Consider the following 19,886-nt stretch of genomic DNA (forward strand, 5'->3'; position numbering starts at 1 on the left):
TTGGTGTGTTTTGCACATTTGCTTCTCCCCTCAGGGTTTTGAGGATGCAGATATGAATACGTAAATTTTGTCAAATAAAGCATTAGTATGTGACTGTAATGCTGTGGTAAACGTTTCCCGTAGTAATTTACAGAGTGCTGCAGTTAACGTAGCTTAAGCTTTAGCAAACCATGCAGTGAGGCTTGCTGATAACATTTTCTCTTCTAGGCTTAAGTAGCCAAAGATGAGTCGTGGATTTTCAGAAAACAATAACTTTCCGTATGACAACAATCAAATGGTTTTGGATATGATCCTGTGTTCACTAATGGGTGTTCCTCAGCCTATCAACTGGGACAGTGTGGCAAGGCTGGTCCCAGGATATACATCCAAAGAGGTGAATTTACTAATAAAAGAATTCGTATACTTTAAGCAGTACTTTATGAAGAAGCAAACATCTTTGGGGGAGGGAAATTGATGTTAAGGGATTTTTTTTTTTCTGAAGTAGTTTATACCTAAAGAATCAAAAAATATTAAAGAGCAGTAGATTGGAAAAAAAATTGTTTCAGTGGAGCCTGAACATTGAAATTAAGAAATACATTCTGCATTTTATTTCATTAGAACTGATGCAGAATAAGAACAAAAATTACTGGAAAGTAAAAATTAAAAAGTGGAATAAAAAAAGAGAAGTTGTGCTAACATGTTTTGAGTTACATAGCTAAGATTTTCATGGAAAGGATGGCAGTGCTCACTAACCTCATGTAGGTTATAGTATACTTACTAGCAAATCTGATAACTTTCTGTGCTTGTCATTACAATTCTAAGGAAGTACGAGTTACAGATCTCCATTAGGTAGTTAAGAGTGCAGTTGCCCCTTGCTTGGTCCTCCAAGGTGTGGATTTTACTTTGGTTGGAATAGAGCTGGAAGAACCTGGTACCTCCATATACTTAATCTTTCTGGATTGCTGAATTTCCTGGTGAAATGCTTATTTTTCTTAATAATAATGTTGAATTTTTCATTTCTGAGGGGAAATAAGCTAAGAGAGGAAAATGTCTTTTGCCCTTGTGGTTCAGCAAAGCTGGAAGCAAACAAGCCAGTGGCCTTTATTTTCTTGCAAGCTTAATCAAATGTGTCAGCTCACATTTATAGCATTGCTGTTGGGCATCACTGTAACTTTGTATTTAGAACATAAAAGTGAAATGATGGGGAGTAGAAGCTTCTGTGGAATGTTATTGCCTTTCAAGTGCTTGGCAAAGTGCTTGGGGGGGTCTCTACTGTTTACTTTTCAATTTGCAGATGGTACCATGCATATTAGGCAAATAAAATAATTATAAAAGTATTGATGAGCTCTCTCCTCATTTTAATTGAGATAATATGATTGATTAGTACATGTCTGGTTACTCTGTTGTAAAAGAACAAAATGTCTCTAATAAGTGGAGTCCCTGTTTAAGGCAGTTAAGTAAAAGTATACCTGTGCTTTTATCTATCTGTTGTATGTAGTAGACTGGCATCCTTACAAACACGAGACACTACATTAATATCAGAAGGATGTCACTGTGTGCACCTCTCCCAAAGGGGCAGGTGGCATACAGCATTGTCAGTTAGCTCAATCCAAAATAAATAAATAAAAACATCTGCTTGAATGGAGCCTGACGAGCTGTGTCACAGGAGGGTCACCTGTAGAATTAAGTAGATTTACTTGTATGGGTAAATTACCTGTGTGTAGGACTCCGCTGAACCAAACCTATAATTGTTGTTTATCAGTACGCATTTACAAAATGGAAAGACTTTCTAGTTCATCAAAACAAGGAATGGAAAGTTAATAGAACTGCAGTGGAAATCAGTCCCTTTTGTCCAAATCAGAATGGAAGTAACAAAGTAAAAGAAGAATAATTATGAACCAATTACTACACCTACCTTTAATACTATTTGACAATGATTATGATAAAAGAGCTAGTTACAAAAAGAGAATTTAAACTCTCCCCATAACTTTCTCCTTTGAAGATCAGGCTCAAAATCACAGGGTTTAAGGAAATAAAGGTTGAAATAGGTTCCATCTTATTTTTTTCTTCTTTCTGTTAGAGGTTTAATTATGGTAAATCTTACTTATTTTACCACATATTTATGTACTTTCCTAACTAAATAGGAAGCATTATAAGTTCAGTATCAGTAACTGTTCACATGCAAAAGATATAATGAAATTCAATATCCGTCTCAAATTACAGTTATTAAAAATGTACTGAAAGCTACTGCTTCATTGTCCTGTTGTTTAATCTTGTGACAGTGTGCCAAAAGATTTGATGAACTAAAAAGCAGTGGAAGTTCACCTGTTGACAACCAGTATAATCCCCTGATGGCCGCTGGTGGGAGTCCTGTGGAAACTTTAGCTACGTACATCAAATCCTCCTTGCTTGATACACAGACAGAGTTTCAGGAGCCTGCTATTGGGCAGGATTCCATTACTATAACTGGTATGTTTTTAGTCATTCTGAAATATATTGGCTTTGACTATAACCATGTATGTGCATGCTTTTCTGTTCTGAGTGGTAAGTCCGCCCAGGAATAGTGCTTGTTCATCTCTGAAAAAGAAAGTTAAGTATAAATATAATGCATACATGAAGTCACTTTCAGTTAGTTTAGATTAAGAATCGATATTTATTTGGATATTTTTAATAGCCTGTCCTTCCAAAAGACATAAATCCTTATGCTAAATCCTCTGTTTAGGATTTTGGGTGGGGAGAGGAATTACTCTCCTGTTTTGTATCCCCAGTATTGTACTGTTAAACCTACAGCCGTTTGCAATCACGTTAAGCTGTTTCATTAAAAAAACTAGACAGTTTTGCGTAGAAAAGCTGCAGAAAGCTGAGAAGGTGATCCCTTGAGGTCAGACCCTTCGAATAAAATGTTTTAAATAACTCTAATCAAGAGATGATATTTGAAAACTGTATATGGAGTATCTAGACTGAAAATGCTTCCAATCAACTTTCAATTATGTACTTGTTACGTGCATGATGTGGAATAAATCCTTCTTGCACCCACAGGTGGCTACTTATAAGATTTAGTAGCTTCCCAGTAGGCAGTTAACAAGCTAACCCTGCTTATAGAACTCTTTAGACCATTAGCACGTGTTTTCTTTTTAACAATGTAATACATGTAATAACTATTAATGCACTTAAGTACCCTAACGTTTCCTACTACAAGATCCTAGCCTGAGATTTTTCTCTGTTTTTTTTGAGACTTTAGAAAAATCACTTACCTTGTTTGTGTGTAACTTGTTGATATGAAATTAGGATAATTAATCTTTTTCTCACAGGCTTGTAGTGAACTCACCGCCTTAATATTTGTGAGGTACTTGTATATTTCAGAATTGGGGATTTGAGAAAAGCCTATTTGTAAATGTTTTTTGTTTAATTAATTACTTCCTAGTGGATTTATTCACACCTGCTTATTGGTAGGATCAAGAATTTTGGGCCTGTTTGGATTTGTTTGTAGATATGAGTAACAGCAAGAAAAAACATCAGACCAAATTAATTTTGAGCTGGATTCTGGTTTTGGCTGAGTTATAAAAGCTCATTTATTACTTGCTAATTATAAGGCAAAGTGCTGTTAAAGCTCTCTGAATGCATATTATGGCAGTAAACAGTCATGTAGGATAGCCTTTTACACAAAGTATTTATTACTTACTTTCACAAGTCAAACAAAATACAAGCTTTGGACGGAAGAAAAAAAAACACTAGGAAGAAATGTGTGGTGAAGTTCAGACATGCCCATTGATTTGGCTGTGTTGCATATTTTTGTCAGCATTATTTCCTTTTCTTTAGTAAATAACTTCACTGTGTTCAAAATAAACTTCCCAATATTTGCAGACAGAACTCTTCCATGTCATTTTTTTTCCACAGGCCCTTCCTTTAACATACTCACTGTACCTTGCATTCAAAATCTAGGAGCCCCACCTTGGCTGTTCTAATGCTAGCACGGGTCATCTGCCTGCAGTGGAATGGCTGCCCTGAAAGCCAGGGGTGACCCAGCCCCTTCCAAGGTTTTACTAGGCTCTGTCTAGTAAATCTTCCCCTTTTATTAACTTTTCCCTCTAGTGTGGCCTTACTAAGGCTTAACTGAGCAAGGCCTTAGGCTGTATCTTCAGAGAAAGTTTGTTTCTTCTGCCTCTGGTGTGATTACTTTATTTTCCTGAAGGGCATAACTGCTGTGTTATGAACTGTATAGAGCTTCCAGATCATTTTTGGTGTCAGTCTGCTATAGTTATTTAGCCAGAAGATGAAGAGGTCTATCTTAGTCTTCTTCAGAAGAGTACAGCCTCTTGCATTACACAAGATGGAGAAGATGCTTCTGGAACTCTTCTTCCTAGAAATCTGAGACTAGGGAGTGATCATGGAAAATCACAACCTTATGGGTTTTCATCAGTGGAAGACAGACTTGTGCCCTTCCATTATTTAAGAAAGATAACGATCTTTCTGACTCATAAGCAAGATCATTGAAGTTTCGGATTGCAGTGATCCATTCATCACAGTCGGAAAAGTTATTCAGTGTCTGAATACTGGGATTGTCTTAACCCTTGACCCAGAACTCACTGGATTTGGTGACTAGACCTCCTGGACTTCCCCGGGTTTTGTGTCCAAGTTGCACTGCTTGTAGTGCATTTGTGAAGATAACCTGTTTGAACTAAAGTGCAACTGTCCTTTATTCCTGGAATAAGCTATGTGATGTAGTTCTAGGACTGGATGAATTTGTATAAAAAATGCTCCGAGAAAGCAGACCATCAATCTGCTGCTTTAAGCCATGTGTTTGAGAAACTTAGCAAAAACACATCTTAAGAGTCTTCTGTTTGGAAGCAACTTATTTCCAGAGCTAACAAATTATGGATAAGAAGTGGAGTTAGTCTCAAGTTGTTATATCCTGGCAGCAAAGCTTCCTGAAAACAGAAGTTATGATGTGACAGAATCTTAAGACCCGCATCCCACAAAGCAGACAAGGAGAGCCTAAGGAAGGGATTGCATTCCCAGAAGGAAGTGCTGAAGACTCTGCGTGAATCTTACTGGTCGATGTTGAGACAGGACCGATCTGGGTTTGCAGCCAAGTGTCTGGGCAACCCAGCAATGCTGCTGGTCTCGGTTTCCAGTGCGTGGCACTCGGAGCAGGAATTTGGATTATCTAGTAGCCCTTATGGTAGCACAAGATTTGTTGCTAGTTGCGTAACATTGCTCCACCATGAGAGCTGTACTTCAGTTGTGTTTCCAAGATGCTGAAGAGCAAAAGGTCAGGCATTTTTGTTCTAATGCAGCCTTTCTTCCTTACATTTAAGGAAGGCCTAGCACAACCTCCACAAGGAATTGTTCTTCAGAGTCTGAGAAAGGTCCTGTGCATAAAGGTGGAGAAAGCACTGACGAAAGCCAGGGGTAAGATCTTTGTGTGTTTGTTATCTAGGGGATTATAGAACTGACAGAAAAACGTCCAAATTGCTCATGCTTTTCTATTATCAGAAAGAAAACAGCTGGGAACATCCTAATAAATGCTGTAAGAAATTTTGAAACCTTACATTGCTACAGGAATACTAGGGGTTAGTTTGAGAATTTATATGCAATAGGGATAGCTTATTTATAAATCTGTCCATAGTGTTCCTCTGACTGATTGCTGCTGTGGTGAGAATAGGAGACATAACCCGATTTTAAAAAGGAATGAAACAAGATTGATGCTCAATAACATTTAAAAAAAATGTTCTGTGAACATAGCTTTGTCCTATGTAAAAGGAGGAAAAGAAAGCTGTAAATGTAAAGTGCGAATTAAAAATTTTACTATCGATTTAAATAGCCATGCACATCACTTTTCCATACTGTACAAGTACACGTAGAATAATGTGTTTGTTTGCAGCCTAAGGGTAACCATCTTTCTGTAGAGACGGCTTTTACTGACTCTAGCTTTGACCTTTTCTTAAGAAATAGTCACTTTAATATACAATAAGACAATTATAATTTCCATAGATGGAAATAGCTATTGTACGCTGTTATTGTCCTTGGTTCCTCAGTAAGTTAGACATATATATCTGCCTATTTTTTCAAGAAAATAAAAAAGGGAGAACAAATAAGTTCTTTATGTAATTCAGGTAGGATCCCATAACAAACTGGAAACACAATTGGGGACTGGAGCTAGAAGTTTTCTTTTTTCAGTCCCTTAACCATTAAGTAGCACTGATTATGTGTCAGAGGATATGCATTTGTGTTCTTCACTTGACAATACTATCTGACAATAGTTTCTATTAAATAGCAGTTATTAATTATTAATACAATCTATTGTTTTCCTTCTGTTAGTAAAAATCTTTTAGTGACATCAGTGTTGCAATGTGTGATCCAGATTTGGAGATGAGATCTTTGTTGATCAGTTTTGGTGTTCTAATTGGCTTACGGTCCTAATTTGGTTTGTGCCTTGTTTTCTTTTTAAGGCCAAATATGGTGATCCATGTGTGCGATGAAGCTAAAAACCTCAAAGAAGATTTTGTTTGTCCTCGAGACCTTTTGATTTCTGAAATGAAATACTTTGCTGAGTATCTGTCAGTGGATGCCCAGCGCTGGGAAGAGGTGGACATTTCAGTGCACTGTGACGTTCACATCTTTGACTGGTTGATACGATACGTTAAAAGGAACACTAAAGATTCTGAAGCTAATGAAATGCCCGCTTTAGGTAAAAGAAAGCGTGTAGATCATTTGTTGTAGGTTCATGATGTTCTGTACTAATGGAAGATTAATGTTTTTGATACAGTTAAGCCCCTGTCTCTTTGTTTCTGAAGCTTGTCAATAGTTAGAAAAGTGTTGCAACAGAGATCCTCTTGTCACTGTAACAGACGTCTGTGATTTGTCAACGCTGACAGTTTTGAGGAAACATCCTAATAGCTGAAGCAGTGAACAAGGTCTAATATATTTTGGGATCTGGTGTTTTTAATTAAGATTCTTCAGACCTCTGTGGAACAAGAACAGAGTGGTAGTTTTAAAATACTGGTGATTATTGGGTTTTGTTTGGTTTCCGCTCTGCTCACCATGGGTACAATTGCAATATTTGCTAAAATTGCAATGCAATATGATACAATGGTAGAAGAACTTTTGCCTTTATGAATTTGAGGCAAGTTTTTAATCTTTTTATGAGCCTTTGCTACCAATTTTTTTAAATATAAACAAACTGAGAGAATAAAGTTATGACTTGCAATGCAAAGGTTATGTTAAGCAAAATCTCAGCTGGATATGATGACTACAGGTGGAAGTTAATCTTGTGTAATTGTTCAGTCATTGTACCCCTATGAAGCCACCTTTTCCAGTTTTTTTAAATTCCAGTTTGTTTTAGTTGTAGTCTGGCCACCTAAATGATAAACCAAAACTTTGTTTCTTAAGATGGAAAATGCTCTACATATTGGAAGGTGGAATGAGAGGCTGATTGGTAAAATAATACTTAAAACAGATACTCAGTATGCAGAGGGAGGGATGTGATATGAAATTATCAAAAGAATTGATATAAAACCCCTTTTTTTTATTGCCTTTTAGAACCATCAAATGTCATATCAATTCTTATTTCTTCTGAGTTTTTGAAGATGGATTCATTAGTAAGTATTAAGAAAGAAAGATTCTCTGCCATAAGGATACAGTTAATTACCAGGTGTCTAACAGCTTGTTTGTTATGCTTTGGCTGTTACATAAACAGATGATGCAATGAGAACATTTTGAGATTTTTATCACCTTTTTTACTCAGTGCAGCACTCTAATATTTGCAGAATCTCAATGCAAGAAAACTTAGAGTAAGTTATTTCTAAATGTGATAGCGGGATCTTGGATTTGTCTTCTGATGACTATCTAGAGTAACATCAGTAGCTGACTTCTGATAGGTTTTTTCAAAAAAAGATTATTAAATCAATGAATACCTTTGGTTTTATACCCTTTTTACATGAATGGCACTTCTGCAATTTAGGATCTCGTTCTCCAGCTCTGTACAAGTAATATCTACTGACTTGTTTGTTAGAATGTTTGTCAAAAGTTCTGTCATTGGGGTGACCCACAATTAAATACACAGTAGACATAGCTGTTTAAGTTGAGGTCCAGGCAATACTATGTATAATGTGTACTGTGGTTTTCTTTTTACAAGCAATTGCAAGATACCACTTGTTGAAGATGAAGCATCTGTGGAGTTGTCTTCTGGTCTGTAGAAACCTTTTGGAGGAGAACACAAACTCACTCAGAGTCACGTTAATTCAGAATCTCCTTTAGACAAATCTGAGACTTTTTATTTTTAAGTTGAACTGAAATAGTTTTCCAAAACACCACACTTTGAAAAATAAAAATCTGGAAGCAATTAGTACATCTTTTGAGATAGCTTTGTTGAGAATTCCTTAACATTATTTCTAATGTTTCTGTTTTTCCTAGGTAGAAAAATGTATTCATTATTGTCACAAAAATATGAATGCTATTGTAGCCACACCATGTAACATGAATTGTATCAATGCTAATCTTGTCACGCACATTGCTGATCTCTTCACGCACAATGAAGTGGAAGAGCTGAAGGACAAAAGAGACAAATTTAAGAGGTAACTTTTTGCCCTGTAATACACTACTGAAGTGCTGTAGGGCTTTTGGATCATTTTTCAGAACAGCTAAGACACTGTGGGATTTGAAGTGATATATATACAGTTTATATTCTCATACAATCTGTCTTTAACACAGAATGTCATGAAGTGACTTCAGAATTTTATAGTAAAATTATGAGCAAAAGGAAATAGCTTTTTTAGGAAACATGCAAAAGGAAAGGTCACACTAGGAGTGTGGCATGGACAAATTATTCATGAATTCTCACATGGGAGCCAGGATTAGGGTAAGGAATTTATGCAATGACATGCTCCTAATTCATAGAGAATGGTTTGGCTTCAGCATCCTGTGAACTCTGATGTTTAGACATAGAATTTAGGGTGGCTGGAAGGCTGAATAGTTGTGATGGAATACGATCGCATACATAAGGACTCCAGCTTAGTCAGTGTCAAGATAAGGGCCAGTGACTGGAGGGCAGACTGACAGACAAGCAACGTGAAAGCAAGAAAGTATTTTAATCAGTAGAGATTAAGACATTACACTACTTTAATTGTAAAAGTTATAATTTCACAGAAGCGTTTATTAATAAAAGGTCTTTTAGTCAAGGTAGAAGCTGGCAGTTTACATTGGCAAACAAAGAATGTAACAGAGCAAAAAAATTAAGACATCTCTTTCCTCACATCTGTATAAAAATAAAGAGATGACCAGGTCAGGAACCAGTTATCCAAACAGATTATTTTAAAGGAAAAGCACATTAAAAGCTAGATTCTGAGAGAAATATAGTGACTTTGCATATTATCAGAATATAATTGTTAGTCTTACTATACATAAAACAATTTTCAGTTTTTTCTAATGGGTAAGCTGTGTTGCTGTCATTAATAGTAAACTTTTCTGCAAGAAGATTGAGAGACTATTTGATCCAGAGTACCTAAATCCAGATTCTCGAGGAAATGCAGCAACATTATACAGGTATGATCTTTGTATTTACTACTTCGGTTGCAAGGACAAGTCCTTGTGTTTCGAAGTCCTGCTCTTACTCCAGTATTTTCTTTTTCTTTTTTTTTTTAATCTAGGTGTTGTTTATGTAAAAAGCTGCTAACTAAAGAAACTGAAAGAAGAATTCCTTGTGTACCAGGAAAAATCAACATAGATCAACATGGGAATATTGTCTATGTTCATATAAGGTAGTGAAAATATATATATATATATATAAAAAATATTTCTTCAACTATATGATTTTGTGTGACCATGCTAAAGAGTATTTTCTAGAATGACTTTACGCTGTCAAATCAAATACTCAGCCTAAAGACTACTATAAATAAACTTTGCCAGTTGTTTTCCTGTTCTAAAGTATTTGTCAGAGGAGCTTCCAGGACCTATTCTATATGTATGCCTCATTCATTTGGCACAAATGTTTAACTCGGTTCTGTGTTTGATCTGTGTTTGTGAACAGCTAGATTCTCTTCTTAATGAAGATCAGTGTGTGATCAGGTGCAGTTCCCTCCCTACCCACATGCCCCCTTTAAGGAAGATAGTGGGAAGTTAATAACAGGAGACCTTTCTTACCAGATCTATTTCATTCAGAACAACCAAAACACAGTTCAGTGGCAGCTCCCAAGGTAACACATACTTAGTGTTACCTCCCACCAGTAATTCCAAGGTGTGGATTAAGTTTTGCCTAACAGTCTAAATAGAACCAAATCTTGCAACCTTGCCCTGACCTATTAGGATCATTGGTAATGAGCAACATAAAATTAATTAATTGTATTACTTCACTTAAGCTGACTGTATGTAGCTGCTATGCAATTCTTAGCATATAAATGTGCAGGGTTTTAAAGTTACTCAGAGGTTTATTTAGGTTCTAATTATTTGCCTTGTGGTACTTGTGAATGCTTTTCTACACAGAATCCACTTACTGTTCCTTAGGCAAAATGATGCTGGCCACTAATGAATTCAGGCTTATGTGCTAATACAGGCATATCTTTAATGACTTAAAAATAGGTTTATATTTCTTGGTCCTCTAGTGGTGCCTAGAACTAAATTCCTGTTGGAAGTACTGCTCACGTAGTCTAGGTTAGATGTACATAGAATAAAAAACAATTCAGGCCAGGGCTTAAAATTGTGAGAAAGCAGTATCTGCTCTTTCTGAAGACAACATGCACCAGTGCAGGTTGTGTATTCTCTTTTGAATTCTGAAGAGGTATGTGTTGTTTTATCACTATGAAGGAGCAAAGGCTGTATTTTTAAGACCAGAAGTCTCAGATATATTCATCAAAAAGATATGGTCTTATCTTTTCAAACTTTAATTCTTAACTGAGTAATTGCTGTTGCATTGCAGATACACAAAAACACGTTGTGTTGGCTGTTAAATAAAATAGAATGGCAGTGCTTCATTTCTGTTGCACAACGTATTACTTTAAAGACAGGAAGCTGCAATATGACTGAACTTGTTTGCATGTGCATATTTTGATTTCTTCTAGTCTGTGCATTGGGTTTTCCTCTGTTTTGTGGTTCTCCTGATTTCCAAAAGGCTTAATATTTATCCTAGCTTATAAATTTGCAGTATATGGATCTTGAGATGAATGACGCTGTAATTCTCTGTTACTAGTAAGTTTAGAATGTTGTGAAAGAATATAGACTCTTCTGTCATGGTCTGAATTTAATAATGATTGTCCCACGTTGTATTCTTCCTGTTCTAAACTCTTCTGTCGGCTTTTCACCAGTGGAGCGTGTGTTGTTCAGCTCCTTCTCTACTTCACCTTTCTGGTGGCAGGATCAAAGCAGAGTCATGACTCTGTATGCAACCTGACCTTTTGCTTTTTCAGAGACAAAACCTGGGAAGTCCACGAGTACTTAATTGGCCTTCATGAGGAACTGAAGTCTTGGCGGGATGTTTATTGGCGTCTTTGGGGGACTGTCAATTGGTTGACCTGCTCAAGATGTAACCAGGTTAGTATATTTTCACTTGTTTGTCTGTAGATGGCTTGTTATGGGTGACTTTTGAGGGGTGAGGCAGGGAATTAAAGCAGTTTGGAAAATATATGGCAATAAAGCTTGGCATATGTTCTTTATAGTGCAACATTTTGACGTCCATAGGTAATTTCACCTCTCTTTATCTCTCTCTTTATTCTAATGTAGTCTTTCCTGTGTACTGAATTCTCCCATTGCCAGTACCACTCGCAGCCAGTTCTTTATCCAGGTATAGCAAGTGCTCTGGGCTCGACTGGGACAGGAGTATATCCCTGTTGTAACCAAAAAGTACTTCGATTTGATCCTACAACCCTCCCAAAGGTACTTCAATACTAGCTCACTTTTAAAAGCGCATAACACATGGCAGGGGGTGTGAGGTGTGACAGAGTGCTATGAAAATAGATCTTTTCCAAAATAAGGATTGTAAATTGTTGCAGTGTGCCAAGGCAGGCTGGGACCTTGGGACACAGAAGTTTAACTTGTGTTATTGTACTGACTGAAATCAGTTCTTCACATAAACTCAAGTATTTGATCTTTTTGTGTATGTGTATCACAGGGCTGCAAAGTGAGGGATCACATGGTTGATTTACCTTCAGGAAAAGAAGGTGCGGATGCTTTGCCATCTCAGACTACTAAAATATTGAATGATCTGCTCCATCATAGAGATGTTGTTGTTGTTCCTTTCACTAAGGATGAGAATAGGTAAGAACATTGTATTGCGTTACTGAAATAACATAGCCTTCAACACTTGGCACGTGTGCACATTGCGTTTGATTTCTCTCCCATTTTAAAGTGGGTGACGTAGGCCTTCTTAAAGGTAACTTATTTTTTATTGTTTAGTTGGAAATTGGGAAGAGAAGAACAAGTACTTTTTCCTTTTATATTTCAAGCATACATTTTGTCATTCGACCCCATAAACATTCACTCCTTTATTTATATTTTAATGGATTATTATCAGAATACTCTGTGGCTGACTTGGAGGTCTGCCTTCTCTTGATACATGGTGAGTAAAGAGAGACTGATTCTGAAGCTATGAAATAGAAAAATTTATTTTTGTTTCACATCTTTCTCTTTAAGTGATTCTGGTATTGGGCTCTGTGATGAAAAAGGCATTGAGTGTGATGTGCTTGTAGAACCAAATACACCATGGGGTCCCAGAACTGGAGAAATCAATGCTGTGAGTGACTGCTAATGTTTTTTCCCCACTTCTTTCTGATAATGAAGATTTTTACAAGGATACTTTGAAGAATTCATTAGACAACTCTTAATAAAAACAAAAGTCATGTGTGGTTGGAGGACGAAGTGCATTGCTGAGCATTGCAGGATAGCATAGACTAGCATAGGTACAAAATATCTGGTTGGTGAAAAGGCAAAACTTGTACCATGTCTGCCAGAAATATTTCTGTATATCAGAGGCAATTCCCCATATGTCTGTGCTTTCCACCCTGTTCTTAAACTGATGATATTTAAGGATCCAGTCATAGTTTAAAATACATCACATGGTGAATATTTAAATAATTACTACCTTTGTTTTAACTGCTGATGTATCTGGATATGTCCACATGACTTTTACAAGCCCATAAATGAAGAACAGTAACTTGGGTTGTGGTTTGGTTTGGGGTTTTTTTGCTGGTGGTTTGTTTATTTGGTTGTGGTGGGGTGGGTTTTTTTTGGGGTCCCCTCCCAAGATGTGGAAGATTTTACTTTCCTGAACTATGATGCATGTATGTTACTCTGTGTACGTCAGGTCAACAGAAATACTTTCTAAGCCTAGTTTAAGGAGACTGTTTATGCTACTACCTCTGGTTCAAAGAGAGCTTTCATGCAAAGATGAGTTTTTGAAGTTCTGCACCCATTGTGGAACTTCTGGTAACTCAACGATCCTGATGGTAGCATGATGTTGCTGATTCCATGAGAGAATTTCAAACCGTGTCAGAAGCTCTCCCCAGCAAATGCAGGAGGCTATTAAAGTTAAATGCCATGACAGTCCCATACATAACTGCCCCCCTGTCCTGGTCTGCTTTTTTTATTAAAATAGCTGTAAATATTTGTAGTGCTAAGGTTAGTTGAATTAAAACATGATTATGAGTTCACTGCGCTTAATCAAAAGTTCACAACTTGTTTGCACACTTAGTCATTCCACCAAAATTTCTAGGTGAAGATGGGAGTTGGCCTTCTAGGAGTTACCAGTGTAGATTGCTGTGCTATAACATACCACTCCTATTTTTAGAATTCTACTCATATTATTTTTCTTCTAATTCTTATTAGTTCTTTCATTTATATGCCTTTTTCTTTTTGTGACTACAGTTTCTTTCTCTGAAGAACTGGACTTTACAGCTGGTTAGTAAAATATTTTGTTCATAATTTTAAATATTTGCTCTTCTGCACTGGCAGATATCTAACTTTGATTTTTGTCTTGTTTTCTAATTAATTTGGAGGAAAATGTATTTTCTTACTTTAATTTGGAGGTTGCAGTATAGCAACAATTTTTACAAGAAAGTATGAAGTATGTGTGAAGTACAACTTTGGCTTGAATAAACATTAAACATTCCTTTTGAATGTTTTTATAAATCAGTTCTTGATAGTTCATTAGGCTAACAAAAAACTCAGAGTTTTTGAGTGTCTGCCTCTTTGATGGCTTGTCTGAGATGCTTCATGTCGTCTTATGCTGCTGCTTCATTGCAAAAAGCTTTTATCAGGGTTGAGGACCTAGTCAAATGCAGGGGATGGGGAGTTGTCCTGCCAGCAGCGTAGGGTGTCACGATTTACTTTTTTTTTTTTTTAATGTAAATGCTAGAGAGCAGCAATTTACTTCTGTCACTCTTGATGATTTGTGTTGGAGTCTGGTGTCCTATAGTAAGACTGTTCCTGTTGCAAACTTTTTGAACTTGCAGTCCATTTTGGGCTTCATCCTTTCTCGTGGATTACTAGGCACTCATTATCACTTACTTCAAAAGATATACGTGTATATTCAAACAATGTAAACATCACATTCCTTAATATTTTCATTATCTTGTGCTGTTCAGTTAGGAACTATTCACTGTGACCCAATCTCTTGAAATATTGGAGCCAGTGGTTTATTTATGATGTACTAGAGATCGAAGGGGAAAAAAATTTAGGTATTAGAGTGAGTTCACAAAAAAAAAAGCCAACAAGATATTCCAGACCAACTTGCAATAAATTCTTAATACAGTTAGTGCTGGTGTACTGAGCCTATGTGTATTTGTAGTGCAATGCAATAGGCATGCTTTGTGGTATTTAATTAGTGAGTATCTCAGCAATTTCAGGCAGTTTGCAAGATGCAGCAAGCCTCAACAGAACCGTTTGTATACTTGTAGTTTCCTGTATTCTATGATTATGTGGCTAGCTCAGACATTTGCTACCATAACATAAATTTTCTTATTAATTAGAAAAATAATATTGCCAGCAATGCATTGGATATTAAACAGTGAATCACACAAAATACAGGTTGGAAGGGCTGTCTGGTAGTCATCTTATGTATTTCCTCCCACTCTCAAAGCAGGGCCAACTTCAAAGTTAGATTCAACTTCAAAGCTATACCACTTTGCTTAGAGTCATATCTGGTCAAATCTTGAAGTATTTCTGAAGATGGAGATTCTACAGCCTCTCTGGGCAACCTCTTACAGTGTTTGACCACTTGGAAGAAACATAAATGAAAATATTTATCCAAACATTCTAAGCAAAGATTTGAAATTACTTTCTCAACATTTGAGAATCACGTTCTCAGACTTAACTGTGCACACAGTTATGTCACTAAGATAAGGAGCTGGGTTTGAAGTCAGCTCCTTCAAGACAGAATTTAGTGTATCATGTAATAGGAATCAAGCCTCACTTGTTATCTGTGGCACTCTCTCCCTGTTTATTAGAAACAGCAGTCATTGTTATCTGAAGAAGAGGAGTATACCACTGGCTCAGAGGTCACTGAGGATGAAGTGGGGGATGAAGAGGAAGTATGCAGGAAACCAGGTACAACAAGTGTCTACAGTCATCCTCCCTGGAATTTAGAGATAGGGATTCAAGGCAGCAGAATTCTTCTGTAGGCAAATTTTAAATGTTAAGAATTGTTGAGGTAAAAAATAATGTTACTTGAATTTTATTTCTAGTTTTTCTGTGTTTAGATACAAATTACCCCACTGCTCAGTGCCATCAAAAAATCACTGGCAGATGAGGAAAGCTGCAACTATTCGTGTCTGAGATGTCCTCAAAGTTGAGCAAGGGTGTATTTTGCAGGAAACACTATCAAATTACTTTTATGAAGTTTCTTGTAGATAAATGTTGGAAGAAAAGGCACACAACTATATTTTTGCATGCTTTTCTTTTTCCCCCCAGAATATTTTTCTGGTTGCATAGTGAAATAAGTAGTGAACATGGCTAGAATTGTGTCTTAAGTTCTATATGATTCAAAAGGATTTTTGTTTGGTTTGTTTGGGTTTTTTTACATATGATAAGGGGTTTAGGAACATGGAAAGCCAAAAAAAAGCAGCTTCTTCTTTCCACCCTAGTAATGAGCCAGTAATTGAGGCAGTTCTTTGTTCTTTTTGTCTTGACTCAAAGGGGTTGGAGTGCACCAGTACATTTAAAACAAAAAAAAATTTGAGTGAAAATTTTTTGTCATTTGACTTTTAACTTGTTTGGTCTGATATCACTCAGAGCTTGTTGATTGAATTATTATGGTCGAAGATGTAGCTTGTATGTGCACTTGTTTTTAATTTTACAACAGAAAACTTGTGCAGTTACATGTAACCCCTCTGCATTTTAAATATGTAGTTGAGTTCCTGTACGTGTGTAGTAGAAAAGTGTTTGAGTAATCTACGTGTATTAGCATGCCTTCAGCACTAACAAAGGGAAAATACCGTGTTCATTGCTCTGCCTGTAAAGCAATAAAGGGAAAAGTTTCTTTTCTAGCTGTGTAGAAATTCCAAATATCTGTGATGGTCTTAGTAGATATTTCTTAAATTAGCAGGGAGAAAGGAGAAATTAAAGAAATCCTACAAGAACCCAAAGAAAGTGGTTTCTTCACCTAGTGTTCAGAAAAAGGAGAAGCCATCTGACAAGGTAAAAATCATAGCTGTGAAGCCAGCTATGGTTGAATAATGTGGAATTCTCTTAAGTTTTGGACTTGATTTTAAAGCATCCTGTTGTTTTCTTTCTTTGATAGTCAAGTTCCCGAGATGCATCTCCATTCATGTAAGTAATTTTCAAAGTCTTTGAGAACACATTCTAGTACATCCCTTTTTGTAATCTGTTGCTGATAACATTGTATGCATCTTTCTTTTCTAACTAGTGTGAGTATGCAGCAGAACAAATGGGATGCCTCCAGGTCACTAAGATTCAACCAAGATGCTCAAAGAGAAGATGGTCCGTTCTTGCATGAGTTTAGCTTTCATAAAGTCAATATTATGCAAAGAAAATTATTCTTTCATACAAGAAATAGCTAATTTCCTAAAATATAGCTACTTAGAAACCTTTAGGTTGAATTTCATCTCAGATATAGCAATGGGTTTTTTGTGTTGGGTTTTTTTTTTATAGCTACTCCTCATTTGGAAGCGAACAGATTTCAACTAGGCTATCGTTAGTAATCAGCTGTATCCAAACCATACAGCAATCTCAGACTCTTCCAAACTGTACAAAAATATTCATACAGCTAGAAACTCCTGAAAATATTACTTTAGGATTTGATTGACATTTATTAGCCATCTCATCTATTCTACAGGAGAAAAAATGTTTGTGGTAGGAAAATTGAAAGAAAATCCAATGTATAAAACTATACATTGTATTCTTGCACATAGATTGAAAAATAAATGGGCAGCATTGGGCTTATTATCTTGGAAAATATTGGAAAGGAGTTCAAAGTTTGCAAGAGAAAAAGAAAAAAAGCATTATAAGTGTATGTTAGCATGGTTTATGTTCTTTATTTGGAATGTCAGCACAAAGCCTGCAGAGATTATATTTGTATCATCTGATGACTGTATAAGTATGGAATAATTTTTCCTGTATCCCTGTGCCATTTGTTGTCTGTGCAGATAAACAGAGATAAACATTCACTTCTATCTCTTTCCCAGTCTTTCTGACTAAAAATATTCAGACTTATAGTAGTTTGTTCCACCTTTTGTCCTCTCCTGAGATTCTTGTGCATTTTTACTGTTTTGAAAAGCTCTGCCTCAAAACCATTCCCATAGATTTTGATCTCAGTGTAATGCCTCGGGCTGAATCTGGTGTCTGCCAAGAACACTGCTGTAGCTACGTTATACATTTAGGATCTTGGTTGTTCGAGGTTTTTATATGAGATGAAAAGAAAGCTAATTTTACAAATAGAATATCGCTACAGTGTGCGTCTAATTCTTCTCTCTTTTATTCAGTAGCAAGGAAAACCTCTGTTCTAAATATTTTTTCTTATTTCTGACAGATCAGAGAAGAATGTCTGAGATTACAGGGCACTTAATAAAAATGAGACTGGGAGACCTTGATCGAGTCAAGTCAAAAGACAACAAAGAAGTAAGGTTTATTCTGTCGCAATGTAGTGTTTACAGAATTGAAGTAAGCCTTGGTAACAAAAATATGTAACACAAATGAAAATACCATCTATTCAATACTTCAGCTAAAGAACTGAATTTTATCAATCTTCATGTTGTTCCAGGCATGATTTTTTGGGGAAAATAGTTTAAAATAATATTTCAAGTTCACTACCTTTAAAAACTGGGCATGGAAAATAGAATGAGTTTAAAAGGTTTCAGTACTGGGTTATGATAATGAAACAAAGTATGCAGTAGGTTCTGCTGAATACTGGTGCTTTTTATCAAAAGTCACTGATTAAATTTGAATAATGTCAAAACTTGATTTTTTTTCTGGATTCCAGTATGCAGGAGGCATTTATACTAGACTTGAAGCTCAGATAAAGGCCTCAGCGCAGGTCAATGCACGACAAAACAATGCTGAGAAGAATGCCAGGTAAGATTTTAAAATAAAAGGAAAGAGCAGAACATGGATTTCAGGGGGAGGAGGTGGGGGGGGTGTTTAAAGAAAAACATGCCTTATCTCATACACTTTTTTTTGGATCAGTATCCAGCAGGTTAACAATATATGGTGTGAAAGCTCCCTTTGCCAAATTAAACTTAGAGCTAAGAGAATGAAACCCTTGTACCCGTGCTGGAAGAACTGTTTTATAGCTTCTATGTTGGAAGGTTGACTGCTGCTCCAATATAATTTTTTGCAAAATCATGGATAACTGGAAAAGCGTAAGCCAAGATTCTTTAGCCTATTCTTTGGCCGCCTCCTGAAAACAAAACCAAAAAAAAACCCACACCAAAAACCTACATTAACTCCATATTATAGTAGAGTGGCTGACAAACTTTTCAGGGATGGGCTGCAAGCTTAAATATGTTGTCAGAGGAATTTCGCACAGGTCTTATTTCTGTCCAAAAAAAATGCATATGACTCCGTAGAGCTAGTGATTTCAAAAGAAGCTATTTGACATCACTGTTCTTTCAGTTGTGTACCTTTGTATGAATATGTAGCTTATGGGTGCAGGTATCCTGGCAGAAAGGCAGCTTTCTCAGCACTAGATTTTGAGAGTGAGGTTTGTTTTCCTCTCCTTCTCTCAGGAAACACTTTAACATGAAAGTAATTTCAAACAAATACTGTACTAGAGACCTGACTGGACAATAACTTAAAATTCTAGCAGTAATAATGCACATATGTTTCTTCTGTGTTCTTAATCCAGGTCAAAACCCCGTTTTGGTCAAGGCCGTCCAACATAAGGACTCATGAAAAAACTTTAGCCAGAATTCCTTACTGCTTCCTGAAGCTGTACTGCACTCTGACGTACGGAGAATGCACATCTCTGAAAGCTTTCCAGTGACTTATTTATTACTTTAAGCCTTGTAAATTATTTTGTGCGATATATGAATGCAAATCCAATAAGGTCTGTACTTATTTTAATTGTAAATATACTATTTCTTAAATTTAAATTTAATTGTTTTAGGCTAGCGTGTTAAGTTGCATAGAAAATGTTTTATAAATCTACAAAGTTAAATTATTAGACTAACTTTATTTATGGGGGAAGACATAAATATGCCTTTCAGTATGCTAGAAATACTGAAAAGGCAAAAGCAAGACTACTGAATTGTGAGTACAGTCAGCAGCATTAACACAAGTCGCCTACAGTATTTATATTGTATAGTATTTGATGGCACATTTTAGGTCAGTCCTCTGGGGATTTGCATTTAAAGTCCGTGACGATACCTGTGACTTAGACTAGTTTAAACGAAATTTTAATGTAATTCTGAGGCTTCCTTCTGTATATCACACAACTCCTGTTGGTGTGAAGGTGGGTAGCAGGTAGA

The 19,886-nt window shown here is 36.3% G+C and overlaps 1 protein-coding gene across 1 annotated transcript; it reads left to right on the forward strand.

Annotated features, from left to right (window-relative positions):
- The first annotated feature begins 223 nt into the window (after nucleotides 1–223).
- SANBR (SANT and BTB domain regulator of CSR) lies at nucleotides 224–19,301 on the forward strand. The gene is made up of 20 exons (XM_068409458.1): nucleotides 224–373; nucleotides 2,262–2,448; nucleotides 5,298–5,391; nucleotides 6,432–6,670; nucleotides 7,522–7,580; nucleotides 8,395–8,555; nucleotides 9,436–9,522; nucleotides 9,627–9,737; nucleotides 11,379–11,502; nucleotides 11,692–11,844; nucleotides 12,080–12,225; nucleotides 12,601–12,700; nucleotides 13,831–13,863; nucleotides 15,411–15,510; nucleotides 16,508–16,599; nucleotides 16,703–16,731; nucleotides 16,829–16,902; nucleotides 17,951–18,039; nucleotides 18,401–18,492; nucleotides 19,265–19,301. Exons 1-20 carry the CDS (start codon nucleotides 224–226, stop codon nucleotides 19,299–19,301), a joined length of 2,157 nt encoding a protein of 718 aa, XP_068265559.1.
- Nucleotides 19,302–19,886: the final 585 nt, after the last annotated feature.

Source organism: Nyctibius grandis, chromosome 1, assembly GCF_013368605.1.
Source record: "Nyctibius grandis isolate bNycGra1 chromosome 1, bNycGra1.pri, whole genome shotgun sequence".
NCBI classification, from domain to species: Eukaryota; Metazoa; Chordata; class Aves; order Nyctibiiformes; family Nyctibiidae; genus Nyctibius; species Nyctibius grandis.

What these genes read in the sequence shown, in the direction of transcription:
- SANBR (XM_068409458.1), top strand. Translation starts at nt 224, where the DNA reads ATGAGTCGTGGATTTTCAGAAAACAATAACTTTCCGTATGACAACAAT. An exon ending in AGGAGAAGCCATCTGACAAG is followed by an intron (nt 16,600 to 16,702) that starts GTAAAAATCATA and finishes TTTCTTTGATAG; the next exon opens with TCAAGTTCCCGAGATGCATC. An exon ending in CGAGATGCATCTCCATTCAT is followed by an intron (nt 16,732 to 16,828) that starts GTAAGTAATTTT and finishes TTTTCTAACTAG; the next exon opens with TGTGAGTATGCAGCAGAACA.